General features: G+C 53.3%; 6 protein-coding genes across 6 annotated transcripts; 5 read left to right on the top strand and 1 right to left on the bottom strand.

Annotated features, from left to right (window-relative positions):
• Positions 1–517: 517 nt before the first annotated feature.
• Positions 518–2,286, top strand: CC84DRAFT_1188709 (oxysterol-binding protein-like protein; the record flags this gene model as incomplete). Its single annotated transcript, XM_018181000.1, has 8 exons — positions 518–666; positions 745–821; positions 900–939; positions 990–1,059; positions 1,108–1,167; positions 1,217–1,559; positions 1,608–1,873; positions 1,927–2,286. The coding sequence occupies 8 exons, from the start codon at positions 518–520 to the stop codon at positions 2,284–2,286; spliced, it is 1,365 nt and encodes a 454-aa protein (XP_018032879.1).
• Positions 2,287–4,865: 2,579 nt separating this feature from the next.
• On the top strand, positions 4,866–5,135 carry CC84DRAFT_1052566 (uncharacterized protein; the record flags this gene model as incomplete). Its single annotated transcript, XM_018173497.1, has 1 exon — positions 4,866–5,135. A coding segment is annotated over one exon (270 nt), but the record flags the coding sequence as incomplete, so codon positions are not given.
• An 81-nt stretch (positions 5,136–5,216) lies between these two features.
• Positions 5,217–6,269, top strand: CC84DRAFT_1097039 (uncharacterized protein; the record flags this gene model as incomplete). Its single annotated transcript, XM_018174697.1, has 2 exons — positions 5,217–5,854; positions 5,909–6,269. 2 exons carry the CDS (start codon positions 5,217–5,219, stop codon positions 6,267–6,269), a joined length of 999 nt encoding a protein of 332 aa, XP_018032877.1.
• Positions 6,270–7,769: 1,500 nt separating this feature from the next.
• Positions 7,770–10,111, bottom strand: CC84DRAFT_1207426 (uncharacterized protein). The gene is made up of 3 exons (XM_018182102.1): positions 9,887–10,111; positions 8,266–9,838; positions 7,770–8,213 (listed from the first exon to the last, which is right to left on the bottom strand). The coding sequence occupies exons 1-3, from the start codon at positions 9,963–9,965 to the stop codon at positions 8,060–8,062; spliced, it is 1,806 nt and encodes a 601-aa protein (XP_018032876.1). The 5' UTR covers positions 9,966–10,111; the 3' UTR covers positions 7,770–8,059.
• An 870-nt stretch (positions 10,112–10,981) lies between these two features.
• CC84DRAFT_1207425 (uncharacterized protein) lies at positions 10,982–11,575 on the top strand (the record flags this gene model as incomplete). The annotated part of the gene is made up of 2 exons (XM_018182101.1): positions 10,982–11,054; positions 11,115–11,575. The coding sequence occupies 2 exons, from the start codon at positions 10,982–10,984 to the stop codon at positions 11,573–11,575; spliced, it is 534 nt and encodes a 177-aa protein (XP_018032875.1).
• A 1,377-nt stretch (positions 11,576–12,952) lies between these two features.
• CC84DRAFT_1178151 (MFS transporter) lies at positions 12,953–14,955 on the top strand (the record flags this gene model as incomplete). The annotated part of the gene is made up of 5 exons (XM_018180322.1): positions 12,953–12,972; positions 13,026–13,162; positions 13,298–13,358; positions 13,406–14,331; positions 14,384–14,955. 5 exons carry the CDS (start codon positions 12,953–12,955, stop codon positions 14,953–14,955), a joined length of 1,716 nt encoding a protein of 571 aa, XP_018032874.1.
• Positions 14,956–15,687: the final 732 nt, after the last annotated feature.

The following is a 15,687-nucleotide window of genomic DNA, read 5'->3' as shown; positions in this document are numbered from 1 at the left end:
ATGGTAGCACGGAGCACAGCATGTGAACGAGGATGGTGGTCTGGCGATCAGCGTGGTCGTGGTGCGGCAGGGTCCCGTGGCTACGCGCGGGCGGGCCGAGTGCAAATAAGGAGGGCCCTGACACTGCATGCTTGGGCGATTGGTTAGAGTTTCACCGCCATCGGTGCATCCTTGCCAGGTTTCAAGCGGTGCACGTCGCGATAGCTATGATAACGGCGCGCCGCTGCTTCTGCTTCTTTTAAGACATTTCCGTTCGCAGTCGCGGTGTTCTTATCAACGTCGTCCAGATCCTCCCCAGCTGTCCCGAGCCCCGTACCCCGCCTCGACAAGGATCTCACCGCATTGCGTCAGGGCTTTGCGCCACACTCGGCACCGCCTCTTCACGATCGATAGCTTGCATTGCGTCGACACTTGCTCGAGCAAACTCGCCTGCACGCGCATCCTAGCTCGCATACTTTCTTTTCTCGAGCAGACGAACTCTCCCTTCGTATCAACACGAGCACAGCCCCGCTGAACCATGGCGGAGTCCTCCGCAAACTCGCTCGCCCCGACCTCGGCTGCTCCTTCGAACGAGCCCTCGAGGGCGTCCACGCCCGCGAATGCGGCCGTTGAGAAGGCGCCAGATGAGGGCAGCAAGCTCAAGACCTTTTTGGGCGTGCTGAGGAGGTACGACACGCGGTTGACTGTCGGCTGCATGCTCTGAGGCCACACTTGGAAAGGGGATCACTGACTGAGTCGCGGCAGGTTTATCGGCGTGTCTGATCTTGCCGCCGTGCGCTTTTCTCTCCCGGCGCAGCTTCTGGAGCCCACGCCGAATCTCGGTACGTACGGACCAGCGCAACAAGGCTTGCCTAGGCCAACAAGACGCTGGGCTGCGAACGCTTTCTGACCAGGGACAGAGTACTGGAATTATCTGGACAGGCCGGAGACGTTTATAAGGTGCGCAAATGGGACCAGTAAGGCGGAAAAGCTAGTGCTAACAGACGCAGTATCGGAGACTCGGACGAACCACTCGGGCGCATGCTGGGAACCCTTCGTTTCTGGTTTACAAAGGACTTGGTATGGCCGAATGCACTACACGGCTAGTTCAGCACTGATAGAGGGCAGAAATACGTCAAGGGCAAGCCTTGCAAGCCGTACAACTCTACTCTCGGCGAGTTCTTTAGGGTAGGCTCCTGCCCTTGCTTACTATGACACCATAGCTCACACGCGATAGTGTACGTGGGATGTTGAAGATACGCAGCCGCAACTGAGACATTCGCCCAACTCAACCACCTCGAGCAGCGCCAGCAGTGTCGCCGGCGATAAGCGCGTCAAGCTTTCCTACCTTACCGAACAGACCTCGCACCACCCTCCCGTCTCCGCCTTTTACATCGACTGCCCTGAGAAGGGTATCTCTGCGCGAGGCTTTGACCAGCTCAGCGCCAAGTTTACTGGTACCAACATCCGCGTTGTTGCTGGAGCTCACAATCTGGGTATCTTTATTACATTAGCAAGCCGGGATAACGAGGAGTACCAGCTGACGCACCCGGCGGCGTATCTGGGTGGTCTGCTGCGAGGTATCTAGATCGATTCTGGCTGGCGTATCAGATGGCTAATTCGAACAGGCTCTCTCAGCGTATCGGTCGCCGACTCCTGCTTCGTCACTTGCACCAAGTCCAAGCTAAAGGTCATACTGGAGTACCAAGAGGAAGGATGGCTCGGACGGACTCAGAACAAGGTTGTCGGTGTCATCTTCAAATACGACCCGAGCAACGACAACAAGACAAAGGTCAAGGACGTGTCTGACAAGGATGTGCTTGTGAGGATAGAAGGATGCTGGCAGCAAAAGGTGTACTACACACTTGGAAGCCAGCCTTTTGCCAAGACCCCCGTACGTATGTCCCCCACCGCCCACATTGGGCAAAACCACTGACTCTCCTCTAGGAGAAAGACAGGAACCTCCTCATCGACCTCGACCCGCTCTTCGTCGTTCCGAAGAACATCCCACCCATCGAAGAACAACTCCCCAACGAATCCCGCAAGTTCTGGGAAGGCGTCACCACCGCCATCGTCAACAAGCAGTACTCGCTCGCCACGACGCTCAAGCAAGAGATCGAAGACAAGCAGCGGAAGAAGGCCGCCGAGCGGAAAGAAACGGGCAAGGAGTGGCAGCCGCGTTTTTTCACGGGGTCCGTCACTCCGGTCGGCAGACCCGACCTCACTCCCGACGGCGAGGAGGCACTCAAGCGTCTGCACGAAGACAAATATGCGCTCGAGCCGAACAAGGAATACGCTGCGTTTTGAAAGGCCAGCCACAGTGCTTGTCTACAGTCGTTCCTTACGCATGCATGGAGTCTGGGTTGGTTGTTGGCGGTTATGAGATTTGATTACATGTCATCTCACATACACTCGCTTTGTGAGCCGGGTCGCATGGATTGATCGAGAGCCTTGTCTTTGCCTTGTCTTACCATTGGAAGGGTTTGCTGCATTCATCGTATGGCGTTGGTCTGCTTGAGTTGAGCCTTTGTTGTTGTGCGGGAGGGCGACGAGCGATATACAGCAGACTGCACTGCGCTCATTAGATGTTCATGCTTGGTTATACGCCGCATGTGCGTTTTGGTTCGCTTCCGCGAGGAATGTAGATATGATTGACTTCTCAGGTCGCTGAATTTATCCATGGTGATGTCTGAGATAACTTCCCGTGTAAGGTGTATTGATGCTGACAGTCACTGCGTTGGGAGTGACCCGCCTGCATCCATCGATGTGAGTGTATGGCTAACATGCGTACAAGTATTGGCTCTACGGTAGACTACCTTTTAAGCTATGATTATCTTGCCAAGCCGAACGTCATGCTACCCCTGGAGAGAAACACTGTCCGACATCTGGAGTCCAATGATCTGGAAAGCTTCCCATCGCGATGGCTTCCAGACGACCCAGACGATATGGAACTCTTACCACGCATAAGCATCATTTGTCGGAGGCGCCACGTTGTGGCATTGTATGCCCACCAGAGCTATTTGCATCGATCGATCCCATCAGAACAGCAGTTTTAGTTGTGCCATCTCCAGCAGTGTCATGTTTCTCTTGGTTCAGATTCTTGGAACATGTCTTCAATGGCATTCGATCAATCGTCAGCGTATTAGCAGCAAGTCTACCAGAATGATCCTTCGGTACCAGAACCATACGATACATACCACCACGCCAGAAGCGGGAGCCATAGTATTCTCACCCGTTCCGAACCACCCAAGGATCATCACTGCAGCTTTATTAACTTGCACAATGAGCCATGCAAATAGTCCATTGGCTGGAAAGCGCCGCTGGCGATGATCTCCGGCTTCATCTTCGCCATTGCCGTTGTAGGACTGCTTTACCTCTACTGTCGTTACCACCATACCCCAAAGCTGGAATCAAGGCTTATCCATTACCTTCCCTCATGCATTTAGCATCACTCTCGCAGCTGCCGCATCTTCAGCATTCACGCAACTCCTATGGTAGTACCTACATGGCAAGCCGCTAACGCTGGCTAAGATTGATGCTTCATTTTGGATGAATATGAATCGATGGAACTAGTACCAAGTCGGTTCTCTACAAAGCTACCCGTGAGCCGAGCCATGAATCCTTATCAACGATCAAGATGCGACATCATCTTTCACTGAAGCCCCAGACATGAATGTTCACAGCGCGTTGATCTCCGTGAAGAAGTGTTCCAAGATAGCTTGCTCGTGATTCAGCTACTATGGTTCTTCTGACTCGTGTTCTCATTGATATCTTTAGCTACTCGATTTTCCCCTGGTGTTTAGTGGTACAACAGTTGGAGACCAAGTTTCCGATTGAAGGGCAGGTTCCTACGCGTAACGTCACCTACTATGGCAATGGAACCGCCGTTGTTATTTTCGATATAGCATGTTGGTACCTGGCATCTTTGTACCGACCCTTACCGTTCTCGAAGACCTCTTGAAAATCGTTACCATATTCATCTTCAACCACACAACAGGCCTATCCTATATATGTCCCCCAAGTCCAAACTACACATGGGAATCTTGACACGAGCGTCTTTTGCGAACCCCACCAGTGCACAACAGCCATAATAGAGGACAAAGACTACGAACAGTCATACGTCTTCAAAAACCTTTCCAGCTCACCGCAGTCTACATATTTGCGCTAGGTGTCTCCGATCTTCATCTTACTAGGGTCGCCATGTTACAGAACAGAATCTCCGCTTGATGGTGTGGTTATTTTCAGTTGCTATACACAACGGCAACAAGTGGTGAGGTAAGACGACTGGTACGGATGGCGTGCTTGGGTGGAGAGTAGAGCCTGGCGAAGGAGCTGCAGGAGCTGGAGGTGAAATTCGGTAAGATGAAGAATGGACCGGGAGGGAAGAGGCTGGCGCCTTCGGGACTTCCGAGGGGACAGTGGGGCTGGACAAGGGTGATAGGATTGGGATAGCGTAATGTACCACGATTTCGCATCATCCACTGAGTACTCTCCTGACCAATCAGACAGAACGGCGGCAGCAATCCCTCCGACGTCGAAGTACGAGTGGCCGTATCACCTTAAGGAACACTGTCACAACTTCTCGTACAACAGAATCTGCGTCTACGGGGAACGGCCGGTCCATCTGGTTAGTCTTCCACAGGCATTCCGGTCACCGCATGCGGTCAATTCCCACCTTCGCCCGTCGCTACCAACACCCAATGATACGTAGAACGTTTAGAAGCAGTGCTACGCTGTCGCAGTCCGGAGCTGACACGCCAGTATTTACCTTGCCCAACAATCACCCATTCGATCTCGACCACCTCCAGATTTCAGCCGTTCCTCACTCATATCTGATTGTAATTATGGACTGCTGCACAGTTGCACCTTCCCATCCGACGTCTTTTCTAGAAGATGAAATAGCAGCCCTCACGCTGCAATTGGAAGAAATCGGAATTTACTCCGAGGCCGGTAAGGGCAAATATGCCGTCGACAACCCTCCAGACATTGAGCTTGCGTATGCCAGCTTCCAGGCTGAGCTGCAGAGCTATCGAGCGTTCCGCTCGGATCAAGATCTTGCTCGCAGTATCGGAGCTGCCGTCTACTCTGATGGTCCAGTTATTGTGGATTTAACTGCACAGGAAGTCCAATCTCACGAGGATCGTTTGTTCGCACTACAAACTAGCAATACCGATTCAGAATATGAGAAAGCCAACATCGTAGCAAACAATGCGGTCAACAAGCTTGTTGATGAATGGATGGCGGTAGCTACTGAGAGCCAATATGCGGGCTCAGTGGTAGATTTCTCCGACAACGACGAGGAAAACGAGATCGAGGCCGGCCCATCCAGATATTATGCCGAGCGCCAGGCAGACGCAATCGCAAAGCTTTCCAAGCAATTCAAGTGCGCCGTGTGTCACGAGTACATCATGTCTGGGCTGATGGTGCATTTACCTTGCAACGACCGCTACTGTGTGAGTTGTTTGAAGGAGCTCTTCATACAGGCGACGAGGGATGAGACGTTGCTGCCCTTGCGATGTCACAAGCAGCCTATTCCCCTGCAGCTCATCGCTCGATATCTATCTGCCGATGAGCTTGCAGCCTATGAGCGAGCAAATATCGAAGTATCCACTGCGGATAGGACCTACTGCAGCAATATTCAGTGTGGAAAATTCATCCCTCGTGACCAGATCGAGCCCGGCACACACAGGGCCGTTTGCGATCTCTGCGACACAGCAACGTGCGCGATATGTAAGAATGGTTTTCATTATGGTCTGGATTGTCCAGATGATCCCGCTCTGCGCGAGACTCGGAGGATAGCAGAAGAAAGCGGTTGGAAGTCCTGCTACCACTGTGGGCGCATATTGATACTGAGAACCGGATGCAATCACATGACGTAAGTGCCCCCCGTCGTGCTACCGCTCAACATCAGTAGCTTACTGGCAATCAGCTGCATTTGCAAAGCGCAATTCTGCTACGTTTGTGGCGAGAGATGGAAAACTTGTCGATGCGACGTCGCAGATATCGACAGGATCGAAGAGAGAGCAGAAGAAGTCGTCGACCGCGACGCGGGAGAAGTACTTCCACCGGTTGAACGGCAGCGTCGCGTCGAACGGGTACGCAACGAGCTCGAGCAGAACCATGAGTGTGAGCACCCAGGACGATTCCAGAAGCTTTGGAGGCATGAAGGCTACGGCGGGCGACGTGGATTCCAATGCGAGATGTGCGACAACAGACACTGGAAGTACATACTGCAGTGTCGGCACTGCTTCATCAATGTCTGTGAGGAATGTCGTCGCCACCGAGTCTGATCATTTTGGGGTTCATTTAAGCAACCCACCGCGGACAAAGTGGATGTGTCTTACAGAAGCAATGGCGCCGAAACACACACCTCCCTGTCGTAACTCGCACTGAATTTGTATCCGCTGTCACTCCTTAGACTCTGCTCAAAAATATACAGTCTGGGTTTACACTGTGAGACAAGTGAGAATTACACTTACCGAACCAGGTCGTGGCAGTGCATGCCCGTGTTTACTGCCTCACTGCTGCCTCCCAACCTCAAGCAGATTCTTATAGACTCCATCATACTTTACATGGTATGCAAGGCTGTTTCCTGTCAGAATGAAGAAACTTAAGCAAATGGCGCGCAAATTTGCAGGACGAGACTGCCAATGGAACAATCAGAGACGCGACAAGACTCTGGTACCACTTCTATAATTCGCTACTTAGGAACGACGTTGTGCAAGCCACTGAATCCATGCAGCAGAGAAGAGACGGCTCTGCCGAGAGTGCGTGCATTGCGCATCTGCCCTGGCAGCGCATTCGAAAAGGCGATCTCGAGGGCTCTCCGCTTTTTAGGCTTCCTCTCCAGCTACGCGGAATGATTTACATTCAACTTTTCGGTCAGTACGAGCAAGTGTGGAATACACGCAAGCCCTTGATCGGATCCGAGAGTCGATAGAAAAGTCACACAAGGACCCAGGAGCTACTAAGAAAGCCACCCCTTGGGGGCTCTCCACCAATCCTCTCCTCCAATCCGGCCACAGAATCTACGCCGATGCAAGCCCCCCACCTCTACCCCATCCCAACAATTCATTTCCAAGCCACCCTCGCCGTCTTTGCTTTTGTAGCCTCCGGCCCGCCCTCGCACTTAAACCGAAGTAGCTCTGTACAAATTAGCCTCACCTACCCCCTCGCTCCACCGTTTCTTTCGCAGGCACTCGCGCGGCGTCAGGGGCACCATAGAGTCTAGAAATCCACAATCCCCACCGAACACATCTGAACTGCAAGGTGCTGTTTCACAAAGGCACGTTCAAGAGAGTGATGTACAATGCGGGAGTTCCCCGGCGCCACAATCAGTTCCTCAATAGTATCGACCTAGCTTACCGGTACACGTGGGACGCAATTGTTGGGGCACTGCAGCAATGTAAGGGCTGAAAACCTTGCACGTCGCACTACCAGGTAAATATTGTGCGACAGCTAATGGTCTAGATAGTTCACGGGTATGAGAATAGCGGGCAGATAAATGCCTTCGAATAATGATGTTGTTGGATAGCGCTGGCAGGGACAACCCTTCAGAGGAAGAAGAGGGTTGCAAAGACGCGAAAGCAGAGAAAAAGGAGACTAAATTTATCTTTGAAAACGTCTAGTCGGATCACACCAGAGACTTGGAAATGGGAGGTCACTGGGCGAGGGGCGTCAGCAGCGACGGAAGAGTGGAGTGTGGAAAGATGGGTGAAGCCGCTGGGCCGGTGGAAAGGGTGCTTCGAAGTCATAGAGTAAACCGTTCGAACCGTACAGCAGAGAGTGCGGCCATAATAAACGTAACATAATATCAGCTACTCATCCCCATGTGGCCGACTTTGTAAGTAGTAACATGTTGCGAGAATAGACCTGTCCATCATACAGCAGATGAAAACCATGCCACCATTATCCCGATTGACCACACCAAAAAAAAACATACGACTTAGTACAGACCCATCTAAAGCTAGGCGTGATAATCGTCGCAAGAATGGCCCAAAAACCTGACACAACACCACAACAGCTTGCCCATTCCTCGTACTGAAGAGCAGATATGAGCCGAAGTTTAGTATCAAGCGCCTTAAGCGAAATGAGCCAAGGCGAGCGCGACGACAACGGCGAGGAGAGAGCTCTTCCCCGATCCGAAAGTTTGTTTGCCCTCATTGTTGATCGGGATCGGGGAGCTCGGGGTGGGTGATATGACAGTGCCATTGGCGGTGGCGCTTGGCCACCAGCTGGTCAAGTTGTAAGCTGGAAGATTCCAAGCAGAGACTCAGGTCTACTTACCCAGTGCCACTCGGAATATACGCAGAAGCATCCGTGCCGATGCTGGTATTTATGCCCTCAGTCTCTGTTGAGTAATTTCGGCTGCTAGTCTGCACCGGTACAGTCACGACAAAAGTCGTTTGGGGATAAGTCACGATGCTCGTGACCTGCATGGTCGTGGTACCCTCTTCAACTGAGGAAGTTGGGTGAGTGATCGTGCTTGTTAAGCCTGGTACGTGCGGATAAGCCGAGGGTGTGGCGGGAACATTGGGATTGGCAGACCCTGCTGGTGATGATGATGATGATGCAAGAGTAGAGGTTTTGATACCTTCGGTACCAGTCTCGCCAGAAACAAAGCCGGATTCAGAGGGCATGGCAGTGGGCTTGGAGTTGTACGGAGTTCCAATGGGCGAAGAACCGGATGGAGAGCCTGGAGAACCAGAGCCAGAGGCGGACGGGTAGCCGTGGCTTGAGCCTGTTGTAGTTGGCACTTGAGGCACTTCGGAAGACGGGCCACCAGAGCCGGGAGTCGGGATCGGACCTGTGTGCGAGGCTGGGGTCAATGGGCTGTTGGATGCCGGGACCGATGGTGCCCAAGCACTTGGTCGCGGGCGTGGAGGAACCTCAGATCCCAGTGAATATGAAGATGGTGGAGCACCAGGAACAATCACTGCGGATGTACCCGGGATTGGAACGTAAAAGCCGCTAGACACTGGGGCTAAGGGTACTGAGGCCGAAACTCCTGGAAGAGAGGGAGAGGAACCCGACCCGGAAGGCGCGTACAAAGCTGTAGAAGAGAGAGCAGTACTAGAACCAACCGGGACTTCAGAGCTAGCTGCTGGTACATTTCCAGGACCAGACGCCGTGGGAAGACTGGGGACAAAACCAGGGCCCGATAACACTGCTGAAAGCGATTGAGATGGAAGGACTGGACTAGGACCGATCGGAACGCCTGAGTTTGGAACTGGTAGATGACCAATGCTCGAACTCGTGGGGGTGCCCGGGTACGGAGCGAAACCTGAGCCGGACGGGATGTTTGGGAGCCAGCTGGATGAAACAGCGGGTACTGGGCCGATCGAGTTGCCAGAGCTTGGATTTGGCGGATTGCCTTGACTCGATGTCAAAGGAGATCCTGGAGCAGGAGCGAGACCCGAAACAGATGGAAGGGCAGGTCCTGGACCGATGTGAATTCCAGAACTTGGGATCGGCAAGGTTTCAGGGCTCGAAGTAGGAGGCAACCCTGGAGCAGGAACAAAGCCCGAGCCGGAAGGATGGGGATTGGCTGACGTGACGGCGGTCGATGGCAATGGGCCTGTTGCAGAAGGCACGCCAACAGAAAGACTGATCGTCAAAGACGCAGCAGCTGAGCCTTCTGGCAGAGCACTTGGAGTCGGCAGACCTGAAGTCAAGCAAATGGTTGTGGTGGTGGTAGCCAACACTGCCGACGTGACCACGTTCAAGGCATTTGTCGGGCAATTGATAGCATCTGAGGCACACTCGGTGATGGTAAAGTAAGAGGTCGTATAGAACGTCGAAGTGGAGTAGACATTCGGACCGACGACGTATGCCGGAGCGTCCTTAGAGAGCGCAGTGACTGGTTCCTGTGAGTGAAGGCGTACGTGTGAAGAGGGCCGGGGTCTACCTTTGTCGTCCGGTCCATCAGGTGACGCAACCGCATTGAGGCCGCTGCCAAGCAGCACAGTGAACAGCAAGACCTTCATGGCGGAGAGCAGATGGTGGGAAAGAGGCTGAAAAAGTGTTGGGTGGGAGAGAGTGTGTGGGTGGGAAAGAGAGAGAGAGAGAGAGAGAGAGAGAGAGAGAGAGAGAGAGAGAGAGAGAGAGACAGAGAGAGAGAGACAGAGAGAGACAGAGAGAGCAACGAGCTGGAGGTTGGTCTCTGGTCGCTGGAAAAGAGCGTGGGAACGAGTGTAGGTAGTCAGGTGGAGGAGACGCGATCATGAACCGCCCGTTCGGGCTTTTGAGGACGGCAGGTGGTGCCAAGCCTTCTTAACGTGGAAGGCACGAGCAAGGTGCGATGACGCTCAACAACAGAGAATCGGAGTGAGCATGGAAGCCCATCGAAAGCAAGAAATGATTGTGGGAAGGTGGATGGAGTTTGAGGAGCTCCAGCCCATGAATAGAAACCCCAATGTTGTATAGGTGCGTCCATGGGCGATGCTGCCTCACGTGCTTGCTCCTTCACTGCATGAAAAAACCGGCAAGAGCATCCCGGGGTGCGGTATAGCGGCTTTCATCGGTATCTGGCCGTGCTACGGCTGCCATCAGATCTGCCTGAGCATACAATGCCAGGTCCAGGGTCTGTATAACTCAAAGAGATGTAACTCAAAGAGGAGCAATGATGTAGCCATACCCTGGGCCCAGCAATAATTCAGCTCTGGCGGAGCGCATGGTCCTGAACACCGTTTGCCATACCAGGTCTTACTCTTCTCGTGGGCCCTGGATCGGCAGTCCTTCCCTCTCCGTCGAGCAAGTTATCGCTGTTCACCTTCACCACTGGTGCCACAGCAACTGCAAACAAGAGGACGCAGGTGTGGTCCACACGCAGTAGCTGCCGCCCGCGCTCTTGAGAGTTGTTTGCTGCCTCACCCCGACTTGCTCCAACCACGACACTTCTTCCCGCCGCATTTCAGCGAACATCTTGCCAGAGCATACATTCCACCCGACATCTCTTCATCTCAGCTACCCAACAGCTTTTGAACAGCTCTTCCTCTCCAAAATGTTCGGTCTCAAGCTTTTTGTCGGGGTTGCTGCGGTTGTTGGCGTTGTCGTGGCCGCCGTGCCTGAAGACAGTGAGTTGTTTTAACATGCAGTGACATGAGGCTCGCATGAACTGACACTATCCCCTACAGGCGTCTGCGCCACGGCTCCGGCTGTCACTACCACCGTCACCGTCACGGAATGCGGCCAGGTGACGACGCCAGCTGCTCTTCCGTCCGAGTCCCAGACCCATAGCACGGCCTCGCCGCCGGTAGAGACGTCATGGCTACCCTCGTCTCCAGCTCCAGCCCCGGTTCCAGCATCTGGCAGTCCTGCTTCGCCTGCGCCAGCTCCACCCGCCTCTTCTGATTCTGCTTCCGGTCCTTCGGAATCTGCCCCTCCGGCTCCGCCCGTATCCTCTGGTGGTCCGTCTGGCAGTGAGCCGTCCTCGCCCGAGCCCACCCCGACCGCCACCGACAACCCAACCCCATCAACAACCAAGCCCGGCATGGTTCCCACGAATGCCGGTTCTCTCCCTGGTGTCTCTCTCGGTATGGGCTCTCTCGTCGTTGCCGGTATGGCAATTAATGCAGCCGTCGCTGTGCTCGTCTAAAGGAAACATGGGTGGCCACCAGGGATGCGCTGGGAAGGTCCGGTACGACCACTATTTCCTCTCTACCAGTTGTAGTACCACTGATCAAAAACTCGCCAGTTCGCTCTTGATGTCGGTCTCCGTGTCACGCTTTACGAGCAATGCAAGACTCCTTCTACCTGTGTAGATCGACATGCATGGGAGTCATTCATGTAATAGTAGCTTAGCTCAGCTATAGCTTCTCTAGTCGTCAATCAGGAACGAAGTGATTTCTGAGACAACTCTTGCGCAATCGTGATGTCGATCCGGACCCGGGAGGCGCCGGCAAACCCCACCAGGTTTGCCGTCTACGATGCCAATGTGATCTCGCTCCGGTGCAGTATGCTTCGCCGCAATAGGAGATATGGGCGAGCCGTGCTTCAACTGTCGACCGTGGCTGTAAGTGTCGATGCATGCAGTACCACGACAGGCACCATTGAATGCCATCCAGCGGCCGGATAGCGGACCAGGTACAACTACAAGTCATCTACGAGGCACAATAGCGCGTTCGAGTACATAGCGGCCTGCACAAAACCCTGTCTACTGCGAATCGAGGCTCAATGAGAAGCACAACCAGCAGTTGTACGGAAGGTTGTCGTGTGTCCCATTGCCAGTTCCTCTGGAGGGATCACGTTCCTTGAGCTAGTAGCGTACGCCAGCGGTCGCGGCATGGAGCTTGTAGCACGTAAGATTGCAGAATCTTCACCAAGCACGCTCGTCCAAGACGCCTTGAGACGCCTTGTTGAGATACAAGGATACGAGGCGGACGCCGCGTTGAGGAACTTCTCCAGGGGTTCGCACCTCGTGCTTGACATCCGCAACGTCATTCGCTCGCTTTCCACCCGCACTTCCCCCACGCCATCCTCAAATTCGCAACCAACCTCGGCTGCATCCACCGGTCTTCACATCGCGGGATGCACGGCGGAGGGAACGCAGCATGCATCTGCATGTGCAAGAGCATCGCACGAGCTGGACAAATGGAGAGAAGGCACGAGCCCTCGCTACCTGATGTGTGTTGCAACGGAACAACATTCACAGGAGGCTGCTGCTTGTGTTTCCAGCACGTCTGCCATGGGAAGGTCACGCATAAAACGGGCAATTAAATGCGTTTTACGAAACATAAATCGCCTTGACGGAAATAGAACCCAAGCACACGCCAGATGACGTTCCCTCATTCGCTGTGCCGTGGGCCAGGGTACTTTGCTTCTGCTGCCTTTCCTTAGGCGACGCGATCAGCAAACCCGGTTCATAAGCCCCAGGGTCCCGCGGCGCCGGAGTTTCTGATCCTGCTACCCTTTTCCAGGAGACTGGTCGTTTTCTTCCGTGCACTTGGGTCGCCAGTGCTGTCTACATTGAGCCATGTCGCGCATTGTCCATAAGTGAGCTGTCATAAGTTTGTTGCGACTACGTTTTAGGACTGACAGTTGGCCAGGACATCAGGCGGAAACGCAGCGTTCCACAATTTCCACAATGACTATGCTCACATTGCGGATCCCAATGAGAGAAGGCGGCTCGCTCTCGCTGAGATTGATAAAGCGCCTTTCGGCTGGTATCATGTTCGCGCTATAGGTATGGAGACGTGTAGCAGGGCACGGTAGAGACCAGAGGTACTGACAATATGTTTCAGTCGTTGCTGGTATCGGCTTCTTCACAGGCATGTTCCCTTGTGATCACGTATATGACTTGATCTGATACCCCACTCAGATGCCTATGATCTGTTCGCTGTCAATATGGTTGTTTCCATGCTGGGTGTGGTCTTCTGGCAGTGAGTGTCCTCACTCATGCTGAAGTTGATACTTGCTCACCGTGCAGGAACTCGGCCCACCCAGGCAAGATACCTTCCCATGCCGACACCGCCATCAAGGTCGCTACATCCACCGGCACTGTGGTCGGCCAAATAAGCTTCGGTATCCTTGCTGACATCGTTGGTCGCAAGAAGATGTACGGCATGGAGCTTATCCTCATCATCTTCGCCACTCTCGCTCAATCATTATCGGCGCACTCTCCCGCATGTTCCATTGTCGGGGTGATCGTTTTCTGGAGGGTCCTGATGGGCATTGGAATTGGAGGCGACTATCCACTCAGCTCCATCATTACGTCGGAATTCGCGACCACCAGATGGAGAGGCGCTATGATGGGATCGGTCTTCGCGATGCAAGGAATAGGACAGTTTGCCGCAGCCATGGTCTCACTGATCGTAACGGAGGCCTATAAATCGACTCTGGAGCAGGCAAAAACTGTGGACAAATGCACTGGTGCTTGCGGGCTTGCTGTTGACAAGATGTGGAGGATTGTCATCGGCTTCGGTGCCGTGCCGGGTTGCATCGCTCTCTACTACCGCCTTACGATCCCGGAAACCCCAAGATACACTTTCGATGTTGACCGCGATGTCATACAAGCTGGCTCCGATGTCAAAGCTTTCAAGGCTGGTATGCCAAGAGGTCATGTGGACGAGATCACACGAGCACGTGCCAAGGATAGCGACGCTCTTCAGCTCGAGGTTCCGATAGCCTCTTGGTCAGACTTCTTCCAATGGGTCAGCAAGTGGAAGAATGGAGGCGTGCTACTCGGAACGGCAGGCTCATGGTTTCTTCTTGACGTTGCGTACTACGGCCTCGGACTCAACAACTCCATCATATTGCAACAGATTGGGTACGCCAAAGGCGACGACGTTTACCAAATATTCCACAACCAGGCTGTGGGCAATTTGATCATAACCTGTGCGGGCGCGATTCCTGGTTAGTTTACAAGTATCCGCCCTGCTCCGAAACTACCTCTAACAAGTTACAGGCTACTGGGTCACAGTCGCAACAGTGGACACTATAGGCCGCAAGCCCATACAGATCATGGGCTTCATTATCCTCACAGGCATTTTCGTCGCCATCGGCTTCGCATACCATCTCCTCTCTGGCAAGGCCCTCCTCGCACTCTACGTCATTGCCCAATTCTTCTTCAACTTTGGGCCCAACGCTACCACCTTCATCATCCCGGGAGAATGTTTTCCCACGCGATATCGCTCCTCAGGCCACGGCATCTCTGCCGCTTCTGGGAAAGTCGGCGCAATCATCGCGCAGGTCCTGATCGGACCGCTACGAACAAGGGGTGCGAAGCCTGGTTCGTCTGATAGCCCGTGGTTGAACCACGTCATGCAAATCTATAGCATGTTCATGTTTGCGGGCATTTTCACGAGTTTGCTCGTGCCCGAGACGAAAAGAAAGACGTTGGAGAGGTTGGCTGGCGAGGTGGAGGGGACGCCGGAGTATGATCCGGACAATGTGCGGAATAGGGATACGGAGAAGGCGATAGAGTTGAGGGAAGGTGTGCGGTTGAGAACCAGGGACAGAGTGTGGGATGGGCAGTAAGTCAGGGGTTCAATGGCTGTACGCATCATTATCTCATTCTTCCAATAGACTTCAAAAGAAGGGCTGGTCCCTGATTAAGCCTTGACATGAGCTGTCTCGTTGACCTCTTCGCTAGCTGACCTGAAAACATCGCCGATAGTAGTGACAAATCGAAATTTACAACTCAACCTGAATCAAGGGATATCGAGCAGCTTTCCTGCTCTGGACTTTGTTCCAGGCCAACAAGGATGCTTTGTCGTTGGATGTTTCCTTTCCCATTGTTTCACCCTCAGTAAGCGACAATGACAATGCAACACCAGAAAGCGCCGGTCAAACACACAGTACTCCAACATAAAATACGCAGAATTTACCAAGGACTACCGTTCCCTCACCAGAAGCAGCTTTTCTTTTCCACCCTGCAAATCCCAAGAAGAATGCGCTAAAACAGCGGTTGCAACCTCGTAGATCCTTCCTTGGACCTCCCCAACGTGCGCGAAGATGCTGCGAGTGAGTGGCCGGACGATGTCTACACCCTGTCGGAATGAAGACAGAAAGATGATAACGTGAATACGTCAGCGGCAGTACAAGGAAAGAAAATTCGAAGGAAGACGACGTGGACGAAGTCGAAGGCCGAAATAGAAAAGGACCTTGAGGAATCTCCAAAAGGTGAGGGGTGGGAAAAGTCGGTTGAAATGTCTAGGGTAATGTGTAAGGATAAAAAGCGAGTCATTTTCTCCGAAGTTGAATCAACGG

The sequence above is a fragment of the Paraphaeosphaeria sporulosa genome (genome assembly GCF_001642045.1).
Source record: "Paraphaeosphaeria sporulosa strain AP3s5-JAC2a unplaced genomic scaffold CC84scaffold_8, whole genome shotgun sequence".
In the NCBI taxonomy this organism is placed as follows: domain Eukaryota; kingdom Fungi; phylum Ascomycota; class Dothideomycetes; order Pleosporales; family Didymosphaeriaceae; genus Paraphaeosphaeria; species Paraphaeosphaeria sporulosa.
The sequence above is the reverse complement of the archived record's forward strand: the minus strand, read 5'-3'. Positions and strand labels throughout refer to the sequence as shown.

Bases quoted from the DNA above. Each gene is read 5' to 3' on its own strand.
- CC84DRAFT_1207426 (XM_018182102.1), bottom strand. From the start codon at position 9,965: ATGAAGGTCTTGCTGTTCACTGTGCTGCTTGGCAGCGGCCTCAATGCG. The intron at 9,839-9,886 runs GTAGACCCCGGC...CACAGGAACCAG, and splicing joins TGATGGACCGGACGACAAAG to TCACTGCGCTCTCTAAGGAC. The intron at 8,214-8,265 runs GTAAGTAGACCT...CAACTTGACCAG, and splicing joins TATATTCCGAGTGGCACTGG to CTGGTGGCCAAGCGCCACCG.